The sequence below is a fragment of the Saccopteryx bilineata genome, chromosome 2, assembly GCF_036850765.1.
Source record: "Saccopteryx bilineata isolate mSacBil1 chromosome 2, mSacBil1_pri_phased_curated, whole genome shotgun sequence".
Lineage (NCBI taxonomy): Eukaryota > Metazoa > Chordata > Mammalia > Chiroptera > Emballonuridae > Saccopteryx > Saccopteryx bilineata.
The window spans coordinates 366,341,042-366,360,260 of NC_089491.1; the positions used below are offsets into that span (position 1 = coordinate 366,341,042).

At 42.8% G+C, this 19,219-nt stretch overlaps 1 protein-coding gene across 5 annotated transcripts in view; it reads left to right on the top strand.

Moving 5' to 3' along the window:
• Positions 1 to 5,587: 5,587 nt before the first annotated feature.
• The window catches only part of ZNF207 (zinc finger protein 207), a 33,413-nt gene continuing 19,781 nt past the window's right edge, over positions 5,588 to 19,219 (top strand). For 3 of the 5 annotated variants that reach the window (XR_010729523.1, XR_010729524.1, XM_066263314.1), the window contains exons 1-6: positions 5,588 to 5,769; positions 7,066 to 7,192; positions 16,710 to 16,848; positions 17,557 to 17,724; positions 17,851 to 17,926; positions 18,420 to 18,467. Coding sequence is in view for 3 of the 5 variants with exons in the window: in XM_066263314.1 (XP_066119411.1) it covers positions 5,729 to 5,769; positions 7,066 to 7,192; positions 16,710 to 16,848; positions 17,557 to 17,724; positions 17,851 to 17,926; positions 18,420 to 18,467 (599 nt within the window). In the remaining 2 variants the exon portion in view is untranslated. The remainder of the gene's footprint in view (positions 5,770 to 7,065; positions 7,193 to 16,709; positions 16,849 to 17,556; positions 17,725 to 17,850; positions 17,927 to 18,419; positions 18,468 to 19,219) is intronic. The other 2 variants (XM_066263316.1, XM_066263315.1) reach the window with 2 other exon arrangements.

Below are 19,219 nucleotides of genomic sequence, written 5' to 3' on the forward strand. Positions count from 1 at the left end.
TTGAGGATGACTTGTTGACCTAAAATTATATTTTGTAGGCCCTGTCCAGTTGGCTCAGTGGTAGAGCGTCGGCCTGGTGTGCAGGAGTCCCGGGTTTGATTCCCAGCCAGGGCACACAGGAGAAGTGCCCATCTGCTTCTCGACCCCTCCCCCTCTCCTTCCTCTCTGTCTCTCTCTTCCCCTCCCGCAGCCAAGGCTCCATTGGAGCAAAGTTGGCCTGGGCGTTGAGGACGGCTCTGTGGCCTCTGCCTCAGGTGCAAGAATGGCTCTGGTTGCAACAGAGCGATACCCCAGATGGGCAGAGCATCGCCCCCTATTGGGCGTGCTGGGTGGATCCCAGTCAGGCGCATGTGGGAGTCTGTCTGACTGCCTCCCCATTTCCAAATTCAGAAAAATCCAAAAAAAAAAAAAAGTTTTGTAGCCATTTAATTGAACAGTTGTTAATTTTAGGGTTGTTTTTGTTTTACTTATTTAGATATTTAATTTCTTTCTTTTTGTAATATGTACAATATATAAAAATCATGTTATACACCAAAACTAATGTTATATAATGACAATGCTATATTTCTTACAACAATATCTGGTTTTGAACTTTTGTTAAATTTATACCTGTTTTATTCTTTTTGATGGTATTATAAATGGAAATGGGTTTATTTTTTCAGGTTTTATTTCTTGATTTTACAGAGAGAGGAGGCAGGGAGGAAGAAGTATAAACTCATAGTTGCTTCACTTTAGTTATTCATTGGTTGCTTGTAGTTTGTGCCTTGACCAGGCAAGCCCAGGGATTCGAACTGGTGACCTCAGTGCTCCAGATCAATGATCTATCCACTGCACCACCAAGGCCAGGCTGGAAAGGTTTTAATTTTATTTTCAGATTGTTTGCTCTGGGTTTTTTTTAGGGCTTTGTTCCTAAAAGAAATACATCGGCCCTAGGTGGATAGCTTGGTTGTAGAGCACAGCCCCTTATACACCAGCTAGATCCCCAGTCAGGGAAACAGACCAATGTTCTGTCTCTCTCCTTTCCTCTCTCTAAAAATATATATATTTATATATATATAAATATAAAAAATATTTATATATATATAAATATATAAAAATATATATATATTTAAAGTGATTCCATTTATTCATTTTTTAAAAGTTTTTATTTATTCATTTTAGAGAGGAGAGAGAGAGAGAGAGAGAGAGAAGAGGGAGGAGCAGGAAGCATTAACTCCCATATGTGCCTTGACCAGGCAAGCCCAGGGTTTCCAACCGGCAACCTCAGCGTTCCAGGTCGACACTATCCACTGTGCCACCACAGGTCAGGCCATTTATTCATTTTTTAGAGAGAGAAGTGGGGAGGAGCAGGAAGCATCAACTTGTAGTTGCTTCCCATGTGTTCCTTGACCGGGCAAGTCCAGGGTTTCAAAAGGGCAACCTCAGCGTTCCAGGCAAGTCACCTTGGCTAGACAACCAGTACAATGTTAAACAGAAGAGGTTAGAGTGGACATCCTTATTTTGTTCCATCACTTTTCATTTTTGGTTTTGGTAGAGCACTGGGCACTATTTAAAATTACCTTGCTTGCCTGACCTGTGGTGGCGCAGTGGATAAAGCGTCGACCTGGAAATGCTGAGGTCGCCGGTTTGAAACCCTGGGCTTGCCTGGTCAAGGCACATATGGGAGTTGATGCTTCCAGCTCCTCCCCCCCTTCTCTCTCTGTGTCTCTCCTCTGTCTCTCCCTCTCCTCTCTAAAAAGAAATAAAATTACCTTGCTTGAGCCCTGGTGGGGTAGCTCAGTTGCTTAGAACATCATCTCAATAAACCAAGGTTATTTGATTCCCCCCTCCCCAATCAGGGCACATACAAGAATCAATCAATGAATGCATAACTAAGTGAAATAACAAATCAATGTATCCCTCTTTCCCACTTCCTCTCTCTAAAAAAAGTAAGTTAAAAATTAAAAAAAAAATTTTCTTAGCTTGCTTACTTTAGGAAGAATGAATGAATGACTTCCTCCTACCACTACTCTATTTGAGATGTTTCTTCTCACCCAGATTACTGTCTCATTCTCTATGATTGGCCTTTCTCTTAATCTCCACCAATCTACTATTCAAAATGTGGCCAAATTGTTTTTCTAAAACTTAAATTTCATTCAGCTCCATACTTCCTAATTCTAAGACCTTGAATAAATTACTTCAACTTTTTTTTCTCTTCTTTTTCTTTTTCCAAGTGAGAGGAGGGGAGATAGAGAGACAGACTCCCACACGTACCCAGACCAGGATCCACCTGGCAACCCTTCTGGAGCCGATGCTATGCCCATCTGGAACCACCCTGGCAACTGAGCTATTTTTAGCATCTGAGGTGCAGGCTCCACTAAACCATCCTCAGCACTGGGGCCAGTGAGCTGGAACCAATAGAGCCATGGCTGTGGGAGAAGAGAGAGAGAGAGAGAGAGAGAGAGAGAGAGAGAGAAAGGGTGAGGGTGAGGGGTGGAGAAGCAGATGGCCACTTCTCCTGTGTGTCCAGACTGGGAATTGAACCTGGGACATCCACATGCCAGCCAATGCTCTATCACTGAGCCAACTGGCTAGGGCCTATTTAAGGTGACCAACTTTTTTACAATGAAAAGGAAGACAAAAATAAATTGAAGAAAACAATATCAGAAATAAAAGAAACATTTTATTAATTGCAACAATAACACAGTATAGTATAAATGCATAATAAAAACATTTGTAATATTTTATATTGTAATTATGCTTACATGCCTATTAATTTTTAATAATAATTGTAAGAAAAAAGTACTAATTTATGTGGAGCCACTGTGACACTTCACTCGCAGGTGTTGTAAAGTACCAAAAGCTACAGAATTAATATTAATATTTTGGGAGTCTTGAAGAACATTTTATTAATTTGGGTTAAGGTGTGCAGAGAAATTGTGAAAAATAGTCTCTGTACTGTGTGATTGGCATGACCAGGATGGCCCTTGGCATTGTATTGTAAAGGCAAAGGGGACGAAGACATGGATTCCCAGACATTCCACCACTCCTGTGGGGAAAGGGGTGAATGGCTAGCCAGGTACAGGGAGAGAAAAGCCAAAATAAACCTTTTCTCATAGCAATGAGCCATTTGCGGGCATTTGTCCCCACAGAAACTACCTCTCCTATGTAAATGCGTGTGGTTAACACGTGTTACTCTAGACAGAGAGATAGCAGATGAACACTAGAAAATATAGGAATGCCTTTTAATATGTAAAGAGACATCTTTCTACCATTGTGTTGATTTGTAAATTTTGTTTTCTCCAAAATGATGTATGGCTTGCAAATTGAACATGGTCCTATCATGTTAAAGGACATATGACTATAACCAATAGTGGTAAAGGGCTCCTAATTACAATTTTTGCTTCTGTACTTTCCACTTACAAAACTATAAAAACTAGGTAAAACAAAGGGCCAGTGCGCTCTCCCTCAGATGGAGTTGCCGCTGCTTGGTCAAGCTAAACCAGGGGTCTCAAATTCGCGGCCCGCCGAACAATTTTGTGTAGCCCACAGACTAATCCATGAAGTTCAAAATATTTTGGATAAAATTAAGTAAGCCTAGGGGCCTACTTGTATTTTTCATTTCTCTAGCATCCTAGCTAGATATTAGCTTAGTTAACAGCAGTTGTGATGCGAACTACAGTATCTGGTCGTTTTGTGACACTGAGTAAACTGCATGTACGATTGTGCTTGTTGTACTGATTTTTTTTTGTTTTCAACTGCAGTGAGAAAAGTGTTGCGTAACAGTTGCCTTTTGTAGACCTAGTGCGGCCAGCCGAACGGCTGTGATCTTGCTCTGCGGCCCACATGCTGAGTGGAGTTTGAGACCCCTGAGCTAGACAATAAAACTTTGATGTGTAATCCACGGACTTTGTTCATGTCTTCAATGTTTCAGGTCCCTCTGGATTAGGATTAACAATTTAATTTAATTTTTTTTGTGCGTGTATTTTTCTGAAGTTGGAAACAGGGAGACAGTCAGACAGACTCCCACATGTGCATGACTGGGATCCACCCGGCATGCCCACCAGGGGGCGATGCTCTGCCCATCCCGGGCCTCGCTCTGTTGCAACCAGAGCCATTCTAGTGCCTGAGGCAGAGGCCACAGAGCCATCCCCAGCACCCGGGCCAACTTTGCTCCAATGGAGCCTTGGCTGCGGGAGGGGAAGAGAGAAACAGAGAGGAAGGAGAGGGGGAGGGGTGGAGAAGCAGATGGGCGCTTCTCCTGTGTGCCCTGGCCGGGAATTGAACCTGGGACTCCTGCACGCCAGGCCAATGCTCTACCGCTGAGCCAACTGGCCAGGGCCAGAATTAACAATTTAGATACAAATACGTCAGTCACATCACACGCAATGGGTCGACTCTGCATTAATCGAATACAGACATTTACAGATTAGTCTTCCAATATCAAAAAGGAAGATATGTAGGAGGATACTTTTCAAGGGAAGACAGAACTTATAAAAGGACTGTCCTCCCTAAAGGAAGACAATTAGTCACCTTGGCCTACTTCAACTTTTTTAAGCCTCTTTTTCATCTATATTAACAGGGTGATAACAATGACACCTTCATCACAGACATGTTGACACAAGTCACCTAAAACCTACCACAAAGTCTGACACACAGTGTTTTTTGGATGTTTGCTATTATTTTTTTTTTAGTAGTAATATAAATTTTCATTAATAGTTATTTCTATGTGCCAACTTTGTTCTAATTGCAGCTGAGGTTTATGTGGCTCACCCAAAGCCATGCAATACAGGTAAGCAGTGGCAACTTGTGGAAAATGGAGCCAAGCCCTGGACTCTTAAACACCTAAACTCTCTCCTAAATTTGCATTATTCTCTAATTGTCCTCTTAAAACTCTTGTTGCTTCGCGAAGACTTCTGCACAAAGCCACACTCCTCAAACTGCTTCTGGGCTCTCCAGAAGTCGCCTTTGCAACCAGCCCCCTATTATGAGCTCCAGCCCCACAACTTTTTTTCCGAGTGCTCAGAATCAAAAGCTTGCACGTTGCTCCGTTAATGAGATACTCTCTTTGCCTCGCTTGTTCCCACTGACCCTTCCGGAAGCCTCTCATGACACCCAGGGACAGCCACGTGTGAGGGTTTTCTTCTGGGGTTCCCCAGCACCTGCGCTTACCGCACGGCACGGCGTTGCTTAGGCATCTGTCGTCAATCTATGCATGCTACTTATGTGATTCAGCATTTAAGTATGCAGATGCCCAACTCTTACTACAGAAAAGATTAATCCGACAATGAAAAAAAGTTGAAAATTAGACGCTGCCTCAATCATCCTTTATTTGTAGCCCGCCCTTAAGTAGGCTGGTACTGTTTTCAGTACCTCCCGACCCCCTTCATTTCGCGCGTTTCTCAGCGTACACACAGAGCCGGCTCCTTTACCAAAGAAACCCTACAGGATCCACAACCACTCCCAGCGAGAGCCGGGACCCGTTTAAACAGACAAGATGGCGGCCGCCTCACAGCGACTGCAAGTCCCCGCCCACTCAGGGCGGAGGCCTGAGTCATGTGAACCTCCTGGCAGCGCCTGCCGCAGTGCCTGATGGGAAACAGAGCGGCGAACGAGGGCGTCGGCCATTTTGTGCCTGTTTCCTGTGGGACGCGGTGGTGGCAGTTGGGTCCGGAAAGTGAGCGGTTTTAATCTCGTTTTCCCCGCATATTTTCTCCTCCCTTTTTACTTTTATCAGCAGAGCGCGGTTATGGGTCGCAAGAAGAAGAAGCAGCTGAAGCCGTGGTGCTGGTATCCTTTGTCAGTTTGAAATCCCGGCCGAGCTGGAGCTCCGGTTGCTGGTGACTGGGACCGGGAGGCCTCGCTTGGGCCTAGGGCGGAGAGTGTCTTGAGGTCTAGTCCCAGGGGCGGGTGGCTTGGTGGCTGGAGTACGATTGGCGAAATAACCGGAAAGTGGGGTGTCTCGGGCCAGAGGCTCTGGCAGCAGTGGGACTCCGTGACTCAGGAGATTCTCGGCTTGGAGCGAGCGTCGGCCGGCTGGGAGGCGGCTGGGACCCCTCCATCGAGGACTGTGTCCCCCGCAGGACTGTCCTGCTGTACCCGGTCGTCTCGGTGACGAGTCAACAAAGGGACCTTCTTCGAGGAAAATACTCTGATTTGACTCTACGGAGGATTAGGGTAGAGCTCTTGGAGTCAGTCACCCCCCCTTTTTTATTGTAAAATCGGTGGTTTAGTAAAGCTCAACGTGAGTCAACCCGGATTTCAAACCCTTTTCCTCTTCCTCTCTTTCTCCCTCTCTCTTTTTTTTTGCGCGGGCAGGGGCAGGACTAAGCTGCTGCTCCCTCGCCAAGTGGCGCCTTGATCTTGTGGAAGCGTTCTCTTGCGGGATGGAGGTTCTTGTCTTCCTCACGTGGCTTTGTAGGGCTACAAAAAAAATGCCTCTTGCACCGAAAAACAGTTTGCTACGGAACTGCCTTTATTTATGTGGTAGTTTAACGGTTCCGAATTTGCAACGTTCTTTTAGGAAAGTCTCCCTAGTGAGGCAGCTATCGTTTCAGAACACCTTCCCTGGCAACACACGTCCGTGCGGAATTGTGTCGTTCTTACTCGCTGTGAACTTGTTCTTAGATTCTAAAATTAAATTCTAAACATTAGGTGAATCTTAATGTTTCCAGTTGTTTTTAATCTATCTAATGAGTGAATTCTATTTCGAAATTATGTCTGTTCATAAAAATGGGGATTTTTTTTTTAACGTTGAACCCTTCTAAGTCCACAATATGCATTTGTAAGTGCTGAAATTGTGAACAAAAGAATAGTGAATTTCACATAAATCTCTGTTAAACACAGAAATCTTGCAAAACTATATTGAAATGTGTTTAGGGGTGGTGAAGAGAGATTGTGGGGTTCCAGGAAATATGCTAAAATTACAATGCAAGTTAATCTAATTATTTAATATCAAAAGCAAGATTCCTTTTTGGTTTTAGCTGTTCTCATATTTTAGTGTTACTTCTATTCTTTTATCCCATGACAGATTTTTTCTTATAGGCTGTGCGTGGTGTAAATTTTTTTACCTTAACTATTGATCAGGTATTGTAATAGAGATTTTGATGATGAGAAGATCCTTATACAGCACCAAAAAGCAAAACATTTTAAATGCCATATATGTCATAAGAAATTGTACACAGGACCTGGCTTGGCTATACATTGCATGCAGGTAAGGATTTTTCTTTGGTATTTAATTTTTACTCCCTTGTATGGAAACAACATGGGGAAAAGCATGACTATTTCTTTGGAAATTGTAGCGTTTTTTGGTTGTTTATTGCAAAAGATTAAATAAGATGGCCAGTCAGCTTTAAAAAAACAAAGAAAAAGCAACCCTGTTATTTAGCCATCAAGAAGATAAAACAATTTATTATGTTTAAGGAGAGATTATATTGGTATTTTAATTATTGTATTTCATTCTAGGTTAGGTTGGTGACAATTAGATTGAGATCACAAAATATATCTTCCTCAGTTTTTGAGTTGAGAGCAAGGATCAATTTTACATTTGTGGGCAGTCTGACCAGTTCTAATTCCGTAAGAATTAGCTGCCATTAATCATTCACTGTCATTTAAGGGTAATTCTAATCTTGTTTCCTGGGGTCACCTTTATTGCAACTATTTATTCTAAAACCTCTTGGAGGGGCAACATTGTTTCAAATAATTGATTTCTTGGGTCCTTTTACTACCAGGTAGGGAGAGCTTTGTGATTTTTAAAGATGTAACGAGTGCCTTTATGTCCTATTCAACATTATTCTATTTTTGCCAGTTTTAGAGTTTCCTGCATTTTTGCCTGATTGGAGCTTAGGTTTGAGAAAAGCAAATCTCTGTTTATTGGAAACTCCTATTGGTAGGAAGAAGAGGGGGTAAATTGAAACAAGATGTTTAAAAATAAGTTTATATAGATCTTCTCAGTCTAGTTATGCCACTACAACAATTTAATGTCTATTCAAAAATATTTGAAAGCATATTACATGCTTAGACAGTCACTGAGTTACAGGTGGTTATTTAAAATAAAATTAAAAATTCAATTCCTCAATCTCATAACCACATGTCCAGTGCTTAGTAGCCACATGTGGCTGGTGAATACCTGTTGTATTCGATGGTAGAAGTACAGAACATTACCATTTATCACAGAAAGTTCACCTGTGAGATAACACTAGATATACAGAAGTGAATAAAATAGTCACCATTGTAGAAGACAGTAACCTGTAAATATTTCGTTGTTTGCCTTTATGGTGATAATTAATAAGGAAAATTAGAACCAGGTAGGGGTAATAAGAAAGGCCACAAGACAGTCCTGAATGAGAAGCTGACATCTGAAAGGATGTGAGGGAGAGCTTCTAATGAACTGCAAATGAAAGGCCCTCACTCAACATCAGGAGCATTCTTCTACATTGAAGGAAATGGAAAAGGCAGGGCAGCACTGTGCTACTTTATATTGGAGGCCTTGCAGGCTATATTGTATGCTATTTTCATTGTGAGTGAAATGGAAGGTTTGAATAGAAATGTAACGAGCTCTGGTACACTTTTTTAAAGGATTGTCTGGCTGCAGCCTTGAGAATAAACTGCAGAGTGTAGTGAGACAAGGTGAGAGACAAGTGTTCCATCCAGGCTAAAGATGATGGTGGCAGAGCCAGAATTTGCTGATGGATTAGATGTGCAATATGAGAGAATATGAGAAGTTAAGGACGATCAGAAGGTTTTTGACTTGAGCAATGTGAAAAATGAAGCTTCCATATTCTAAATATGTGGAAAGCTGCAGGGAGAATAGGCTATGGGATGAAGATACCAAGATTAAGGTCTATTGAATATCCAGGTGGAGCCTGACCTGGCGGTGGTGCAGTGCATAGAGCGTCAGCCTGGGATGCTGAGGACCCAGGTTTGAAACCCCGAGGTTGCCAGCTTGAGCAAGGAGTCCCTGGCTCAGTTGAAGTGCCACTCCTTCCCCGATCAAGGCACATATGAGAAAGCAATCAGTGAACAACTAATGTGCTGCAACTATGACTTGATGCTTCTCATCTATCTCCCTTCCTGTCTGTCTGTCCCTGTCTATCCCCCCCCCCCAAAAAAAAACCCCAAAACATATCCAGGTAGAGATGTTAAACAAGCATTTGGATTTACAATCTGGGGTTCAGAAGAATTGGAGGAGGAGATAGAGATTTGGAAGGATACAGTATAAGGATGGCTATTTGAAGCTGTGTCTTTTCTTCTTAGAAATAGGAAAGGGGTACAAGGACTCCCATGTTGGTCACTCCCAGCATTTAGAGGTTAGAAATTTAAAAGAAGCCAAGGAGATTGAAAGGGTAGGAACACCAAGAGAGTAGTACCCTGGAAGCCAAATGAAGTGTGTGTATTGTGGGTTGTGTGGTTTTTTTATTATTTTTATTTTAATTTTAATTGATTTGAGAGAGAAGCATCAATTTTTCGTTCTACCTAGTTGTTTCATTTAGTTATGCATTCATTGATTGCTTCTTGTACTACAGCCCTGGCTGGGGATTCAACCAGTGACCTTGATTCTCTGGAATGACACTTTATGCACTGAGCAACCTGGCCAAGGCCCCAAATGAAATGTTTTAAAGAGTGAGTTATTTAACTGAGTCAAATGCTGATGGTGGGTCAACTAAAACAGGACTAAGATCAGATTAAAGTAGGTGTCGTTGGTCACTTTCCCAGAGTGGTTTCCTAGAATGATGAGAATGAAAGCTTGATTGGAGTGCTTTCAAGAGAAAATGAGCCTGACCAGGTGGTGGTGCAGTGAATAGAACGTCAGGTTGGGATGTAGAGGATCCAGATTCGAGACCTTGAGGTCGGCATTTTGAGCGCGGGCTCATCTGGTTGGAGCAAAAGCTCACCAGCTTGGACCCAAGGTCTCTGGCTTAAGCAAGGGGTTACTTGGTCTGCTGTAACCCCAGGGTCAAGGCACATATGAGAAAGCAATCAATGAACAACTAAGGTGTTGCAATGAAAAACTGATGATTGATGCTTCTCATCTCTCTCTGTTCCTGTCTGTCCCTATCTATCCCGCTCTCTGACTCTCTCTCTGTCTCTGCTCAAAAAAGGGAGAGAGAGGCCCTGGCCGGTTGGCGCAGTGGTAGAGCATCAGCCTGGCGTGCAGGAGTCCTGGGTTCGATTCCCGGCCAGGGCACACAGGAGAAGCGCCCATCTGCTTCTCCACCCCTCCCCCTCTCTTTCCTCTCTCTCTCTTCCCCTCCCGCAGCTGAGGCTCCATTGGAGCAAAGATGGCCCGGGCGCTGAGGATGGCTCTGTGACCTATGCCTCAGGCACTAGAATGGCTCTGGAGGCCAACGCTCTACCACTGAGCCAACGGGCCAGGGCCGAATAGTGGTCCATTTTAACAGTCTTAAAATTCAGGCATCTCTGGTGCAAACCCTTTTAACCATTACAGGCCATGCCGAGAGAAATGCTATCCAGAATCTTAAACGAGTGTGATGCAGACATTCTGACTAGTTTAAGAAGACTGGCTGAAACTGCCCAAACAATTTGTGGGTGGGAAAGCACCACTTGCTATCAGAGGGAATGAATATGAAGTTCCAGGTTTTGTGGAGAATTTTGATCAGCCTTCCAACAATGAAGCATATTGAATTGAGTCAACTTCAGAAGATAAAACTTGCAGTTACTGGGAGCTATTTTATATTATGACCGCTTTTTCATATTTTCTTCATAGATCTGGTAAAATAGAGATCACTAATATTCTTAAGCCCAATTACCTTGGACACTACAGCTATTTCCAGTTTTTGCTTATATACAAATTGTTCTTTAGTTTAAAAGGGGGTGGTGGAATGAGAAAGGAGAGGCATTCTTTTTTTTTTCTTCATTTTCTGAAGCTGGAAACAGGGAGAGACAGTCAGACAGACTCCTGCATGCTCCCGACCGACCGGGATCCACCCGGCACGCCCACAATGGGGCGATGCTCTGCCCATCCTGGGCGTCGCCATGTTGCGACCAGAGCCACTGTAGCGCCTGAGGCAGAGGCCACAGAGCCATCCCCAGCACCCGGGCCATCTTTGCTCCAATGGAGCCTCGGCTGCGGGAGGGGAAGAGAGAGACAGAGAGGAAAGCGCGGCGGAGGGGTGGAGAAGCAGATGGGCGCCTCTCCTGTGTGCCCTGGCCGGGAATCGAACCCGGGTCCTCCGCACGCTAGGCTGACGCTCTACCGCTGAGCCAACCGGCCAGGGCCTTTTTTTTTTTTTTTTTTTTAAATTATTTATTTATTCATTTTAGAGAGGAGAGGGAGAGACAGAGAGAGAGAGGAGAGACACACAGAGAGAAGGGAGAGGAGCAGGAAGCATCAACTCCCATATGTGCCTTGACCAGGCAAACCCAGGGTTTTGAACCAGCGACCTCAGCATTTCCAGGTCGACACTTTATCCACTGCGCCACCACAGGTCAGGCAGGAGAGGCATTCTTTTAAGAAGTGCTGTAGAGCAGTGGTCCCCAACCTTCTTCGGGCTACGGACTGGTTTTTTTTTTTGGTTTTTTTTTACAGAGGCAGAGATAGACAGGGACAGACAGACAGGAACGGAGAGAGATGAGAAGCATCAACCATCAGCTTCTCGTTGCGAGTTGCAGCTTCTTAGTTGTTCATTGATTGCTTTCTCACATGTGCCTTGACCGTGGGCCTTCAGCAAACCAAGTAACCCCCTGCTGGAGCCAGTGACCTTGGGTCCAAGCTGGTGAGCTCTTTGCTCAAGCCAGATGAGTCCGCGCTCAAGCTGGCGACCTCGGGGTCTCGAACCTGGGTCCTTCTGCATCCCAGTCCGACGCTCTATCCACTGCGCCACCACCTGATCAGGCCGGACTGGTTTAATGTCAGAAAATATTTTCACTGACTGGCTTTTAGGGTGGGATGAATAAATGTGTCACGTGACCGAGACAAGCGTCAAGAGTGAGTCTTGTATGTAACCGAGGGAATCTGGTCTTTTTTTTTTATTATTATTATTATTTTTTTTTATTTTTCTAAAGTCAGACAGGCTCCTGTATGCGCCCAACCGGTATCCACCCAGCATGCCCATCAGGGGGCTATGCTCTGCCCCTCTGGGGCCTCGCTCTGTTGCAACCAGAGCCATTCCAGAGCCATTCCAGCGCTTGAGGCAGAGGCCACAGAGCCATCCTCAGTGCCCGGGCCAACTTTGCTCCAATGGAGCCTTGACTGTGAGAGAGGAAGGAGAGGGGGAGGGGTGGAGAAGCAGATGGGCACCTCTCCTGTGTGCCCTGGCCAGGAATCGAACCTGGGACTCCTGCACGCCAGGCTGATGCTCTACCACTGAGCCAACCAGCCAGGGCCGGGAATCTGGTCATTTTTAAAAAATATAACATTGTTCAGACTTAAATGTAAGTAAAACTGAAATAATGTAAGTTATTCTTTCTCTGCGGACTGGTACCAAATGGCCCACAGACCGGTACTGGTCTGCGGCCCAGGGGTTGGGGACCACTGTTGTAGAGGAGAGCAGATGAATGGAAGCTGAAAGGGGAGAAGTTAGAAACTATTAGTAATATCTTTAATTGACTAAGTGCTTCTGTTTTTATATAGTCTTACTATAATTTCACAGCACTGTTAAATGGGCATGTTAATTCAGACACATTCTCCAGTTATAATGATAAACTTAGGACATTAGTATTTTAGATGGCTCACATCACACTTGCTCCTATCTTTTCAACCGAGAGCATCCTAACTCATACTAGGCAAGAAAGATTCTAAGTAAATCATGTTATTTTTCTCTTTCCAACTTAAATTTTTTTTCATTGATTTTAGAGAAGTAAGGAGGGAAAGAGAAAGAAACATCAATTTGTTGTTTCACTTATTTATGCATTCATTGGTTGATTGTATGTGCCCTGGATGGGGATTGAACCCACAACCTTGGCATGTTGGAACGACACTAACCAACTGAGCTACTTGACCAGGACCCCAACACCTTTTAATGAGTATATTCTTGCCCTTATCACTTAGAAATGTAGTGAGGACTGGTTACTGTGTATGTGAATGTAATTTTATTTCTTTGAAGAACATGAGTTACTGCCCTGACCAGGTGTCTCCACTGGTTAGAGTTGTGATGGTGAACCATTTTATAAAAACCTACCACTTTTGCAGGGCTAGTCAACCTGGTCCCTCCTGCCCACCAGTGGGCCTTCAAGCTTTCCTGGTGGGCGCTAGCTGAGGAACCAAATGGCATCGCGATTGGCCCACCATGAAAACTGGAATGCCTACTAGTGGGCAGGAGGGACCAGGTTGACCAGCACTGCAAAAGTGGGCAGTTTTTATAAAAAGGTTCACCATCACAGGGCTAGAGCATTGCCCAATATGCCTGAGTTGTGAGTTTGATCTCCATTTGGAGCACATATAGGAATTAACCAGTGAATGCCTGAATGAGTGGAACAGCAAATTGTTTATCTTTCTCTCTTTCTGAAACCAATAAAAAAAAACACAGTAATACATTCCAGAATACCTAAGAAGTGGTGGTTAAGTCCCTTGTTACATAGCTTTATTCATGTACTATTCATAATAATGAACAGCTATTTAAGATTAATCATAAATTAAGATAATTTCTGAATTTTATTTACATGCCACTAATTGAAACCTTTGAGATTCGTCTTTTAAGAAGAAAATACGTAGCTTTTTTTTTTTTTCCTTTTTGTATTTTTCTGAAGCTGGAAACTCGGAGGCAGTCAGACAGACTCCCGCATGCGCCTGACCGGGATCCACCCGGCACGCCCACCAGGGGGTGATGCTCTGCCCATCCGGGGCGTTGCTCTGTTGCAACCAGAGCCACTCTAGCGCCTGAGGCAGAGGCAATGGAGCCATCCCCAGCACCCGGGCCATCTTTGCTCCAGTGGAGCCGTGCCTGCGGGAGGGGAAGAGAGAGGAAGGAGAGGGGGAGGGGTGGAGAAGCAGATGGGCGCTTCTCCTGTGTGCCTTGGCCGGGAATCTAACCCGGGACTTCCGCACGCCAGGCCGACGCTCTACCACTGAGCCAACCGGCCAGGGCCAGCTTTTTTTTTTTTTTTTTCCCAAGATTTTTATTGATTTTACAGATAGGAGAGTGGGAGGAACAAGAAGTATCAACTCATAGTTGTTTCACTTTAGTTCTAATTGTTCATTGGTGGTTGTATGTGCCTTAACCGGGCAAGCCCAGGGTTTTGAACTGAGGACCTCAGCACTCCAGGTGTATGATCTATTCACTGCCCCACCACAGGCCAGGCTACTTAGCTTTCTTTAATTACTTTTCTGGTCTTACATGAAAGTTTCTTGGGGGAGGGGGGAGAAAAAAATGAGTATTCTTTAAACTATATTCAAATCATTAGCTTAAATCGGTGGTTCTCAAGCTTGAGCATGCATCAGTATCAGTTGGAGGGCCTGTTAAAACACAGTTTGCTGGCCTCACCTAAGAGTTTGATTCAGTAGGGCTCAAGTGAGGCCTGAGAATTTACTTTTCTGTTAAGCTTCCAGGTGATGCTGATAGGCTAAGCAAAATATTTTGACATCCTTTAGAGCAGAGATCTCAAACTCATTGCCATGTGGCCCGCCCACCAATTTTGTGCAACCCGCAGACTAATCAAACTTCATGGATTAATCTGCGGGCCGCACAAAATTGGTGGGCGGGCGAGTTTGAGACCTCTGCTTTAGAGCTAAATTAATGCCTTTTGCTGAAGAAGCCAGGATTGGCAGGGATTTTATTGTATTGGCAAAGTTACCCATGTTTGAGGGTCAGGAAAATTTTTTTTTAACATATATTTATTGATTTTAGTGAGAGAGGGAATAGAGAGAGAGAGACAGAAGCATCGCTGTTTCAGCATGTGCCCTTACTGGACGTTGAACTGGCAACCTCTGGCCCTCAGGACAACGCTCCAACCAACCAAACTATCTGGCCCAGGGCAAGGGTTAGAAACTTGATTTAGCAAAAACCATACAGTGAAAAAAAAATTCTAGATTTCCAGTGTTTTACAATAAAAGCTTCTTTTCCTCTTTTTGACCTGCCAAATAAAATCACATACTGACCAGCTCACTAGTGTGTCAGTGTTAAGTGTCACAGGTGGCTCATTATTAGTTACTGGTGATGCTAATTGTGAATGTCACTTGTGTTGTTTGTAACTACAGGCTTATCTCAAGACCCATTCTTGGCAATTTTACTTAGTCTAGTTATCAATAAAATGAGGCTGTTCCATAAGCTGTACTTAAATTTACTTGAAATTTCTCTGATTTGGGTAGTTTTATCAAGCAAGTAAAATTACACAGTAAATTGAAAATAATGTTTATTGAGCCCTTAGTGTGTGACATCCTACTGAGTGCCTTTTTTTTTTCCCCCCCTGAAGCTGGAAACGGGGAGAGACAGACAGACTCCCTCATGCGCTCGACCGGGATCCACCCGGCACACCTACCAGGGGCGAAGCTCTGCCCACCAGGATGCAATGCTCTGCCCCTCCGGGGTGTCGCTCTGTTGCGACCAGAGCCACTCTAGCGCCTAGGGCAGAGGCCAAGGAGCCATCCCCAGCGCCCGGGCCATCTTTGCTCCAATGGAGCCTCGGCTGCAGGAGGGGAAGAGAGAGACAGAGAGGAAGGAGAGGGGGGAAGGGTGGAGAAGCAGATAGGCGCTTCTCCTGTGTGCCCTGGCCGGGAATCGAACTCGGGACCTCTGCACGCCAGGCCGACGCTCTACCACTGAGCCAATCGGCCAGGGCTGAGTGCTTTTTATATACATTGTAGTTAATCTTAAAAATGACTCTAGAGATTAGGTACTGTATAGGTGGAGTAAACTGAAGTTTAGAGAGGTCAAATGATTTATCCAATCTCACATAGCTGGTAAGCCGCAAAACTGGAGTTTGAATCCACATAGTCTCACTATAGAGCCACTTTTTTCTTTCCCTAGATCCAGTCCCTCTTTTTTTTTTTTTTTTTTTTTAACACAGAAACAGAGTCAGAGAGAAGGATAGAGAGGGACAGACAGACAGGAACGGAGAGAGACGAGAAGCATCAATCATTAATTTTTCGTTGTGCGTTGCAACACCTTAATTGTTCATTGATTGCTTTCTTATACGTGCCGTGACCACGGGCCTTTAGCAGACCGAGTAACCTCTTGCTTGAGCCAGCGACCTTGGGCTCAAGCTGGTGAGCTTTTTGCTCAAACCAGATGAGCCCTCGCTCAAGCTGGCGACCTTGGGGTCTCGAACCTGGGTCTTCCATATCCCAGTCCGACACTCTATTCACTTCGCCACCGCCTGGTCAGGCCAGTCCCTCTTAACTATCATAGTAAGTGGTCTCAGAGTAATTTGAAATTACTCTTTTTCTTTTTTTTCTTTTAACTGGAGGAGGGGAGGCAGAGAGACAGATTCTTGAGTGTGCCCCAGCTGGGATCCACCTGGCAAGCCTTTGAGGGGTGATGTTCTGCCCATCTGGGACAGAGGCCACGGAGCCATCCTCAGCGCCCACGGTCAACTCATTCCAGTAGAGCCGTGTTTGCAGGAAGGGAGAAGAGACAGAAAAGTGAGAGGGGGAGGAGTGGAGAAGCAGATGGGCACTCCTACTGTGTGCCCTGACTGGGAATTGAACCTGGGACATCTACACTCCCGACCAACACTACCACTGGGTCAACTGCCAGGACCTGAAATTACTCCTTAACAAACTTTTATTTGGCTTTTTTGCCTATTTGATAGAAGTTGTTTTATTTAACTGTTAGGTGCATAAAGAGACAATAGACGCTGTACCAAATGCAATACCTGGGAGAACAGACATAGAGTTGGAAATATATGGTATGGAAGGTATTCCAGAAAAAGACATGGACGAGAGAAGGCGACTTCTTGAACAGAAAACACAGGGTAAATATTAAGATACATGCTTTTTCTTTTTTGTATACTTTTTCTTAATAAAGCTTCACTAGTGAGAGTATTATTACTACTACTTTGAAGTATAAATTTAATGGTAGATCAGAATTCCAATTTTGAGTTCTATTTTTTTCTTTGTCTTTTGAAGTTGTGTGTTGATTTGTATATATATAATACTATTTGGATCATGGCAAATGTTTTACTATAATATTTTTATTCATAACTGAATTCCAAGTGGAATAAGTGTTGAGGCCTTTGAAAATGAAGGTAGCTTGTTTTGATTTATGTAGCCACTAATTGCATATATATTCTTAAAATTTCTCTTAGAATTTGCAACCATGTATGATCCAGTTAGGAGCTGTTATTAATCACCCAGGAAAATTTTTGTTTTGAAAAGTGTTACAGAGAGGTCAGACCTTTTTGTCCTTCCACCTTTTGGGATGGAATAGAAAGCTGTTTTTTTTAATAAAACAGATTTTGGAGAATTATTTTTACCTGTCATAGACTATATGATTGCTTAATATATGTTGAAAATAACATTTGAAGAATAAAGAACAATATTAACTGAAAAGTTTTTGGAAGAAAAATTTCATGAGCTAAGTGCATTGAAATAACTTTTTAAAATGTTGAATGTCTTAAACTTGCTTAGGTTTTTTTTCTTTCCCCCCCTCTCTCACTTTATGGGAAAATCAATTGAAACAGAGAGTCAAAAAAAGAAACAACAAGATGATTCTGATGAATATGATGATGATGACTCCGCAGCTTCTACTTCATTTCAGCCACAGCCTGTTCAACCTCAGCAAGGTTATATCCCCCCAATGGCACAGCCAGGTTTACCACCAGTTCCGGGAGCACCAGGAATGCCTCCAGGTAGCTTATAGGGTTTCTTACAATTTAACATTCTTAGGACTTTATTGATACAGTGTGGAAGTATTAAATTCTTTCTCTTAACTCTTTAATGTTAATTTTTTATTTTTTTGTTGAAATTGTTTATAGGGATACCGCCATTAATGCCAGGTGTTCCTCCTCTGATGCCAGGAATGCCACCAGTTATGCCAGGCATGCCACCTGGGTAAGAAAACTATTTTAAATAGTTTGTGCCTAGTAATAATTTTTCAACTAGGGTGTTAAATGAATTAAATATGACTTTCCATTTTTTTGCTTCTAAAAGATATGGGCTCTGTAAATATTAAAATTATCTAATAAAGGGGTCTATCAGTTAGTTTAAGGAATATATGAATTTGTCTCTGTGGAGAATAGATTTGTGGGTTTTAGGATGTATGCAGGCAACCATCAGCTTCAATTGCAGCTGATATAATTAAAGTAGTAGGTTGTAGATTTGAGTTTCTGAGGTTCAGGGCTGTCCATGACACTTCCTAGTTGTGACAAGAAGCAAATCCTGTAAATGATTTAAATGTTTATCAAATCATCGAGAACTGAAATAAATATGAGGTGCTTGTGCCCATCACTTAAATGTTGTTGGATGTGACAGGTAAAAAAATACACTTTCCCACTGTATTTTGAAAATCACAGTTAGATTTTGATTTTGTCATACATTTTCACAGATTGCATCATCAGAGAAAATACACCCAGTCATTTTGCGGTGAAAACATGTAAGCATCTCATTCATGATGTAATTCAGGAGGTATAATCATAATGTCATTTTCTTGTGTGTGTAATGGTATCAATTCAGTTGACTTCAGAAATTTTCTAATCTTCCTCACCAGACTTTCTACAACTTGCAAGCTAGTTGACACAGGTCTCTGAAAGGAGGAAAATAAAACATCTTTGAGGCAATAGTAGTAAATCCATATGTAAACAGAGTATTTTCTAAATATGTAGCTATTTTCTCCTAACTGGTAAAAGTAATGGGACTTAGTAAAAAGGGTTGGTATTTAAGGAAGAATTTATAATATGTTGCCAAATTATATGCTTTATTATTATAGGAAGCTTTTGATTCTTTCCTAGTAAAATTTATATATACAAGTTTAATCTTCTAAAAAAGTCCTAAATCAAGAACTCAAAAAGTTGTGATTTTTTAAGTGCACTGGACATTGGTTTTTTATTTTACTTTTGACTATTTTTAATATTGGTTCTCATTTTTCTGTGCCCATCTAAAAAATCTTTACAATGTACATTTAGTATTTTCCTTTTGAAAAATCTGATGACTCTAAAATAGAAATTTCTTTTTCATATATAGACATTCTATGTGGAAATTTTTCAAGTGGAAGAAAAAGCTCCCGGTTGCATACTTTAGATTAAGCCTCTCATCTATATTGAGAGTACAATATTAGCATACAATATTTCTGTCTTTACATGTATTAAAATATTTTGTCAGCAAAAAACTGAAGTTTTCTCTCCCATC